At 45.0% G+C, this 10,000-nt stretch overlaps 1 protein-coding gene across 1 annotated transcript; it reads left to right on the forward strand.

Annotated features, from left to right (window-relative positions):
- Nucleotides 1–8,953: 8,953 nt before the first annotated feature.
- foxb2 (forkhead box B2) lies at nucleotides 8,954–9,712 on the forward strand. The gene has a single exon (XM_012820900.2). It carries the CDS (start codon nucleotides 8,954–8,956, stop codon nucleotides 9,710–9,712), a length of 759 nt encoding a protein of 252 aa, XP_012676354.2.
- Nucleotides 9,713–10,000: the final 288 nt, after the last annotated feature.

The raw sequence follows: 10,000 nt of genomic DNA on the forward strand, positions 1-10,000 counted from the left end.
AAAGCATACACACTGGCATGCTAATTGCAACGAGTTTATTTAAATTTTCGTGCAAAGCATTTAGGGCAAAACTAAATGACGGGCTTGTGGTTTTTGTTCTCCTCAAACACAATTAGGGAATAATATATAAATATATACATACTGCAAACGACATGCATATAAAAGCTTCATTTGATGCCATCGCAGGTCATTAGCAGCCCACCGGGGTGGTATGTGTGTGTGTGTGTGTGTGTGTGTGTGTGTGTCTGTGTATGTGTGTGTGTGTGTGTGTGTGTGTTGTGTGTGTGTGTGATGGACCCTAGGGCGATTGATTTTAGATTAGGTTCCTAATGGCCCGCTCTTGCTCCTAAAATATGCAGAGGAGTCCGGCGCTCAGAGGCGGCAGCTTGCGTCTCCACTGAGGGAGGAGGTGGTGTGTAATGTTCCTCGGACAGAAGCGTCTTCCCCCCCCAGCTACAGACATCATTTATTTTACACATAGGGCCGGCCTCACACAGGGCACAGCCACTTATGAAAAATAAAAACAATGAGGAGTTACGCAGGGAGAGCTTTGAGTCACGGCATCCCCTTCAAGCCTCTGAGGAGAAAAGGGGAGTGCGGATGTGTGTGAAGCGAGGAGAGTGTGTGTGTGTGTGTGTGTGTGTGTCTGTCTGTTTCTCGGTGTGTGTGTGTGTGTGTGTGTGTGTGTGCGTTACTGTTGTGTATTACAATGGGTTGGAGTGTGTGCGCTTTTTAGTTCAAGTTTTTCAGAGTGTCAGTCTCCATTTGTCTGTGTATTTATATATGAATATGTGACTTCTAATGTGTATCTGTCCAATAGTTTTTGAGAGTGAGCGTTTGTTTGCACAACTTTTTGCATGTGTGCCTGTCTATTTGGAAAGATTGTGTGTGTGTGTGTGTTTCTGTGTGTCTGTGTATCTGTGTATGTGTCCTTGGACATAGGCAAGAGAGTGGATCTGTGTTTATGTTGGCTTGTGTTTGTGTGAGCAGTGATTGTGTGAGAGTGCTTATATGTTTGGGATTGTGTGTGTGTGTGGGTGAGTGAGTGAGTGTGTGTGTGTGTGTGTGTGTGTGTGCGAGCGCCCGCACGCCTAGACTTTTGAATCCGCTTATCAGCCAAGGAGAGCTGATCTCCATTTTTTTCCACTTTTCGCAGCTTCACTTGGGGTGTTTTTATCCGAACCTCCACTCTCCTCCACACTGGAAACCAGCCGACGGAGAGATGGAGCGGAGGAGAGAGAGGGAGACAGAGCGGGGAGATGGGAGGGGGTAGGCACCCCACATGGACATCCAGGCATATGCCTCACTAACCTCTGACACCCCCCACATGGACACACACACACACACACACACACGCACACACTCGCGCACGCATGCACACACTCGCGTACGCTACCTCCTGCTAGGAAGGAGAGGCGCACAGAGAGGAGACTGAAGAGTAACAACACATCACATTTACACACGGGGCAGACAGAGAGAGAGACACGCAGAGACAGGAGACAGGAGACAGAGAGTGGGAGAGAAACAAAGTGAAGATAGTGCATCAAATTCAACTCATCACATTTACACATGGGGCAGACAGAGAGAGACAGAGACCGAAGACGGAGAGAAGCAGAGACAGAAGATAGAGAGAAGCAGAGACAGAAGACGGAAGACAGAAGAAGAGACAGAAGACAGAGAGTGGGAGAGAAAGAAAGTGAAGATAATGCATCAAATTTTGGCCTGCCGTACATTACATTTACATTACATTTAGTCATTTAGCAGACGCTTTTATCCAGAGCAACGAACAAAGGAAAGAGAACAATCAAGCTACAAGCAATAGAGACCTAGTGTAACAATAAATACTACACTCACACACACACACACACAATAGAGACCTAGTGTAACAATAAATACTACTTTACGTTAGAAATAAAAAGTACTAGTTAGAGGAGATAGCATTAGAGGAAAGATAATGAGAGGTAGAGGAAGGGGGAGGAAGTGCAAGTACATGTTGGCAACAACATATGAAAGAGATGCTTGCTGTTATCTTACTCCGTAAACAACGACATATGAAAGAGATGCTTGCTGTTATCTTACTCCGTAAACACCAACATATGAAAGAGATGCTTGCTGTTATCTTACTCCGTAAACACCAACATATGAAAGATGCTTCACCAATGTTTCGGCAACACAGTTTTCACACACCTCTGTCTGATCACACAGATGTCACTGAACACTTCCCTGATCGTAGAAAAAAAGGTCATCGTACAAAAAAGTGTATTATGTCAGTCGGTCTTACTGATGGTGGGACTCAGAAGGGAAGATTCAATGCGGTTGATTGTTCATACTCCGTCTGATGCTTCGTGTAATGAAACCAGTAAATAGACGACATAAAAGAGGCAGCAGGCATCATCAGGATTACTAGGAAACCAGTGAGGAAGGAGACTTTATTGAATATATGGGGTGAGGCAACAGATCAAAGGTCAAAGGTGAAACCACTATCTTGCACTACCCATCCTCACAAGCACAAGAACATTATATATTTTGTTGCACTCTCCACACCAGCAGCACAAGATCACTTTTCACTTTTCACTTTCCTCCTGGACACCGACACTGTCAAAATCATTGCACTCTGCACAATAGGGTCAGACCCTTTCATGTACCTGGAAACACACTATGTTCTCCCTATGTGTATGTATATGTGATTTATGTATGTATGTCGGTGAGGTGTATAAGTGTATTTGTGTATGTGTATAAGCTACTGGATGACCTAAATTTCCCCTCGGGATTAATAAAGTATCCATCTATCTATCTATCTATCTAAACTGGATGGAGGGCGAGAGATGACAGATGCTCAACAGACACACGGCTCACCATCGCAAAGTTATTATGACAGAGGAAAATACTGAGGATAACGAGACGATGTTTCAGCTCCAAACTGGACGAAGACCAGACCTCTTTCCTCTCCCCACCTCCCTCTCCCTCTGCAATGCAGGCCTTTTACAGCGCCATGCCAGTGATGCAGGCCTTTTACTGCGCCATGTCAGTGATGCAGGCCTTTTACTGCGCCATGCCAGTGATGCAGGCCTTTTACTGCGCCATGCCAGTGACGCAGGCCTTTTACTGCGCCATGCCAGTGGTCACCAACTGGTGGACCGATACCAATGAAGGCTTCCATTTGGACCACAGAGGCTTTGACATCATATTAATGGGTCGAGGAAGACAAGCTCAGTATCGGTCCTGTGGGCTGCTGTGTGTAATCGTGCGTGTAACTTATCAAAGGAACAGACTGGAGCAGGCAGGCTGATGAAATCAAATGTTCAGATTTGCATGGCATGTTGCGTGGCATGTTCAAAGTAAAAAAATCTATTCTTCCAAGACTACTGGACAGAAAAACATATCCTTATTATTCCTGTGAGCTCCGAAGCTGTCACAGAAGTGGCAATTAAATGTTATTCTGAAACAAACCACTGAAAACACTTTGAAGAAACATCCCCACAGCTGTCTGAGGTAAGGGCGCAGAAAATACCCGAACTGAGAAAACTGAACCCTCTTCGTCACATGAGAGAGCATTGTGGGAGATTTTACAATAAAAAGGGGTTTCCTATAGGTTGACTGGAAGAATAAGCAACTGTTTTTTTTTGTCTAATTGTTCAGACCTCATTCCGCTGACTGCCGTTTTAGTTGGACATCCCTGCGACACGCTGTTCCCTGGTTTATGTTTGACCTGCGGCTGCCAGTGAGGCAACTGGGCGAAGTGCTCTGCTGCCCCCTGTGGTGGGTGCAGCTCAAGACAGCACATGCCTATACCCTAACGCTCATCTTTTTCTCTGTCCTTCTCATCCCTGATGACTATTAAAATGTACTACAAAAAAAGGTTCTGCAAAAACTTCTTCAAGGTACACAAAGTCAAGTGTTGCACCAATGCCTTGATGGAAAAGGCGAATCACGCCACAAAACCACCTTCTTCCCGGCTGCAGTTGGCCTTATTAACAAGGCCCGGGACCCCCACCTGACCTGGACTCTTATCCCACCCCCACACCCCAAGTCTGTGTTACATTAACACACATTACATTGCACATTGCTCATTCACACTGCACTCCTGTTTTGCATCTTGCACTCTACTTTCCACTTTACTTTTTTATATTCATTGTTTATATATTTGTATCGTATAGATTGTGTTTTTTGGTTCTTATGTGTAGTACTTTTCTTATGTGTAGTACTTATTTGTGTTTTTATGTTTTTATGTTATGCGTAGTACTTATTTGTGTTTGTATGTTTTTATGTTTACTGTATGCACCTTCACACCAGAAAAAATTCCAAGTAGGTGTAAACCTACTTGCCAATAAATCCCATTCTGATTCTGATTCTGATTCTGATTATGTGCTTACAAAAAGGTCCAGCCTGCCAGAGTTCAACTTCACTGCAGAGTTCAAATGTGGATACAGTGTGTCCCTCACCTCAGTACCCCTAAATCTCCTCTTCACTTGATTTTCCTCTTAATCCTTGACATGTAAATCATCTTCTTCCTCATTCCTTTCCCCTCTCTTTAGTCCTAGCCCTTCCATCACTCCACTCCTCTCCTCATCTCATTTTTAAAAGGTAATGGTTCCAGAGATGGTTGTCTCATAGCTGGGTTACCAGCTTGAACCTGGATCCTCCTGCCTTCATAGTAAGGTCAGCTGGACACCACATCCAAACTGCATGCAGTGAAACACATCCAAACTGCACGCAGTGAAACACATCCAAACTGCACGCAGTGACACCACATCCAAACTGCATGCAGTGACACCACATCCAAACTGCATGCAAGTGACACCACATCCAAACTGCATGCAGTGACACCACATCCAAACTGCACGCAGTGACACCACATCCAAACTGCATGCAGTGACACCACATCCAAACTGCATGCAAGTGACACCACATCCAAACTGCATGCAAGTGACCTGACTGACACTTTGCACGGATATCCTCTCCATGAGTGGGATCGTCCATTTGGTATTTCACCTCTGCCAATCTCTTCCACCCTCTCTCTTCTAGTCGTGGTCTTGTCTAGTCCTTCCTAACTTCCTCCCAGTCTGATTGAGGGTACAAAAACCACACAGGACCCAAAGCATCTGTGTCTTACTATCAGCAGATAGTAGTTGTTTAATGCTGTAGGAAATAGAACAATGCTATCAGTAGATATATGTTTAATGCTGTATGGAAAGAGAACAATGCTATCAGTAGATATATGTTTAATGCTGTATGGAAAGAGAACAGAGCACAGTTCAACATAACAGCTACATCTGGCACGGAAACCTGCTCAGCCAACCTTGAAGCTCGTCTTGGAGATTTAAAGAGCCAGACGGACGTCCCCCAAAGTCTTCTATTATTACGCGGAGACAAGACAAATCTCTTAGTGACCCTCAGCGATACATTTGGCCACATCTCTTGGAGATTGGATCCTGTAACTGTCACGACCAGCATGGTATTTAACGACCTTGGGCTGGCCACTGATCCAGAGCACATTTATCAGCCTCGCATTAAAACATTAAAACATTACTCCAGTGCCCTCGTCATTACAGGAACAATCCCACTCTGCAAAAAGACTTTTCTCTGCATGATGCTGACAGTAAAAAGATCAATGTTTTATTACATCATTATCATCAGGATGACATTACAATGTTCTCATACTCTTAAATATTCTAATATTCTCAAACTCTCAGCAACTATCAACAGTTCTGATTTTCTTTCTCCGTAAGAGAACCCTTAGAGAAAGGCTTCTATAAAGCATTTGAATGCGGTTTGAAATGTATCAACTCTTAAATGTCCTGGAGCTTAAATGTTCTGCAAAAAAAAAATGTCTAACCAGAAAGGTCTGTGTTCAAATACGGCTTGTTTGTCCTGGGTTTATACGCTTTGTCTTGGACCACTGCACAGATAGTCAGAAGAAAACCCATGAAAAAAGCATTTCTAGAACTTTCTTCTCGTTACTTCTGTGTCCTTCTCCCAGACGCAGTGGCACACTGCAGGGCAGGCTGCCTCTGGCTGTGACTCCTGGTTCTGTGATGGCACAGTGTGAGCTTATCCCTTTGCAGATGAACACATACATTCTTTCCCTCACAGGAGGAAACTTCATCTGGCCTCCAGCAAAAAATGAAAGAAAACACATAAATATTATAAATACACTTAAACACGCTCAAACTCACACTGACATATGCCCACGCGCATACACATACACACACACACACACACACACACACACACGGTTGTTATGAATACAGCGAACACACACAATCTCCTCATGTCATTCTAACAGATCAGTCTTTCTGTAAGCACCAAGAAAAGACGCTCCAAGCTAAAAAGGGAAAGCTTGCGCTGCAGACACCTCTGACACCACGCTGTTTTATAGAGAAATAAAGAGCTTGCGCATTAATCGGCATTACTAAATCATTTTTGGATATTTTGAATGGTACAGGCCTTTGCGCGCAGCGTAACAGCCACTCTAATTGATTTAAATGCCCCACGATGGCGCAATGCCCCGTGATTGCCTCGTGAGGGGTCTTTAAGATTATTATTATTACTGTAATTGCGCTTGCATTCGGCTTCCACAAGCAGCCCGACTTTCGTGGCTGCCGCCCGAAGCTCAACAAATAATTATTAGACTCTCGGAACAGACAGCCACCCCCTCCTGTAGCCCCATACTGCCTCCCAGCTCAAAGCCCACCCCCTCCTTGCGAGCTCATCTCCCCAATCTCCCTCTTTGCTATGTTCAGCTTTAATTTATGCGAAATTAATTGATATATCTCTTATAATTGATGTGCTGTAAAATTAATGAGTAATTTATGTAATTAGTCAATTAAGGCTAATTCTAGCATATGTTCGTTATGCCCAGAAGGTGTACTTTACAAGTAGTTATTTGTCCAGGAGTTGAATGCTGCGAAAACAACTAATTAATTTCTTATGCAGATCAGTGCTCGTCTCTTTAGCACCTCTCTTTGCGCAAGGCAGGTTTAATATTTATCTTGAGTGGCAAGCGTTGAGCTGGGCTTCAGGATAATGTACTCCACCTCTCAGGCGTTTTGTGCGCTCTGTGCTGAAACGCACAGCAGTGACACACCGTTCCAAAACATTTACGAGCGCGAGACAATGGCGCGGCTCACTCACCTCTGACTGCTGACCCGCGAGACCTGCCTGAAGGACTCCTCCCGGAGCAGTGTAATGTGAAAGATCTGCCGGCTAATTAATTGACACCGTTTTGAATATTCATTACTAATATAGCCAGTTCGCCCTTAATTATATTGTTGGCCGTGTCTCACAGGAAGGTAAATCACTGAAGGCTTAATTAATGTAATGTATTCGGGTCCCGCTAGGGTGCGGGGAAGGCCGCGTGCCGTCAAGGGCCGTAGCGTGACACCTGGCCGCGGAAGAGCAGCGGTTCCTTTGTTTTTGTGTTTACCGGCACCCTGAGGAGGGCGATCTGTTTATATCCTTACAGCAGTGTTTAAATAGATAGACACACAGGTTACCAGTCCCGCCAATCAAACACTAGCACAGAATAATGGGCAAGCGGAAGAGTAGTGTGTCTGTGTCCGTTCTCATGTATGGATGGGCTCTTAGCTTTTGGTAAAAATACATAAATAAAAAAAAAACAGACCAAAAATGGAGTGGATTATTTGGCTTGAGGTGGGTATGATTTCGAACATTTTAACCTGAGGTTGCAGTGGCGGAAAGAGTAATTCCGTCCGAGTAGGCTACATCCCTGCATTTTCTTTGTGTGACTTTCACCTGCTCCGTTTGTCAACGATTTGTTTCTTTTTTTTTTTTAAGTTAGTTTTTACATTTATTAAAACCAGTTGTTACCGTATTTATTTTGCAATATTACATGCCTAGATTTACTATACCCAGTGCATACTAATGGCAAATCTGAAATATTCTATCTATATATCTATCTATCTATCTATCTATCTAATAAGGCAGGTATAGTCTACACGGCACTTCCCTCATGTCTATCCGCAGACAGATTTGGTCATGGAGAAAAGTGTCTCTGTTTGATCCGCTGTGGTAGGACTTCAGGGATGACTGTTTAATTAGAAAAAAAAATCTTAATTATTTTCAGTCTCGAGAGAAAAACTGAGTTTTCTCTGGAGGACTGTAGTTTAGAATGTCGTTTCTGAATTATTATATTAAAGTTACACATAAGAATAATAATAACAACAACAACAATAATAATAATAATAATAACAATACATTATTGTTAATAATGATAACATGAATGCATGCATATATACATACTAATTAAATGCATATTTATAGGGAAAGTAAGAATAGCCTCCCGTTAAACTTTAGTTGCTACTATTATTTGTACTAATATGTAGTAATAATATTAGTAAATAATGTTAAGCCATTAAAGAATGGCATTCTTTACACTCTTACTCTTGACAGTCTTTTTACGGGGGCTACTGTATAATGAATGGAAGCGTACACGCTTAAACACACACGCACACACACACACTCATACACTCATTAAGAGCCTCTTTCTTCTCCCGATCCTTGTACCAAAGTGCAATAGCGCGTGCACCGGTAGGGGGTTCCAGACGTTGCTGTTAATACAAAAGCCGCGCGCAGAAGGTGGGGGAGAACAGAGACAAGTCGTTGCATCGAGCAGCTTGTTTGCGACCCGTGTGCCCCGGAGACTGGCAGAGTGAACGCGAAGCCAAAAGTTGAGAAGAGGTTCCCACTTGCGTGTGGCACGAACCGACTCGTGGGTGTCTTGGTGAAGAGACTTTTTAAAGAGAGATGTCTTGTGCCTGCAAAACGCCTTCCACAAGATCCTAACATCAGCGGATTTTTTTTAGAGATAGTTTTTGAAACATTTCTGCAGTTTGTGAAGTTGAGGAGAAATTTGGATATGCCGGTGATGGCGCGCAATAGCGCATGAGAGCAGGACTGCGCGCCAGAGCGCAGAGCGCGTGGGATAGCTGTCATGCCCCGGCCCGGTAAGAGCTCGTACAGCGAGCAAAAGCCTCCGTACTCATACATCTCACTGACAGCCATGGCCATCCAAAGCTCAGACGAGAAGATGCTGCCGCTCTCGGACATCTACAAGTTCATCATGGAACGCTTCCCGTACTACCGCGAGAATACACAGCGCTGGCAGAACTCACTGCGCCACAACCTCTCCTTTAATGACTGTTTCATTAAAATCCCGCGTCGGCCCGACCAGCCCGGCAAGGGCAGCTTCTGGGCACTACACCCGGCGTGTGGCGACATGTTTGAGAACGGAAGCTTCCTGCGTCGCCGCAAGCGTTTCAAGCTTTCCCGCCCCTCGCCATCGCTGCCCCCACGCCCGCCCCCGGACCCGCGGCACGCGCACTACCACAGCTATGGTCTCCACAGCAACCAGCCGCCGAGCTTCAAACACCCATTTGCCATTGAGAACATCATCGGGCGTGAATGCCGGGGCGTGATGCCCAGCTCGATGCCCATCGCCTCTGTCATGAGCCAGCTGGGGTACCCTCTGCCCACACAGTTCTGGCCGGGCATGGGGCCCCTCTCCTCAGAGTACCCCTCTTTCAGCCTGCCAGTCAAGAGCCTGTACCCGCCCGCCAGTGGCCAGGGGATGCCCGCTGTGCCCATGCCTATCAAGCCCACACCGACTCTCGGGACGCTGGGCATCCAGCGCTGCCAGGACAGCAGCCAGGTCAAGACAAGCTGCCTGCACCCCTCACTGCTTCTGCCTTAGACACACACACACACACACACACACACACACACACACACACACACACAGAGTTACATAAACACTTCACACACACACACACACACACACATTCAGACACACACATATACATTTGTCCATATGAATAAATATATACCCGCGCTCAGTGTCACCCATATAAACTTATGAGCAGCCACACAAACACATACACAAACACACACACACACGCACATACACAAACGCACTTCCTCGAGCTTGGTGAACAGGTAAGCTGAAAGGTTTTCGTGAAAAGCAGGAAGAACACTGATTTTT

Source organism: Clupea harengus, chromosome 7, assembly GCF_900700415.2.
Source record: "Clupea harengus chromosome 7, Ch_v2.0.2, whole genome shotgun sequence".
Lineage (NCBI taxonomy): Eukaryota > Metazoa > Chordata > Actinopteri > Clupeiformes > Clupeidae > Clupea > Clupea harengus.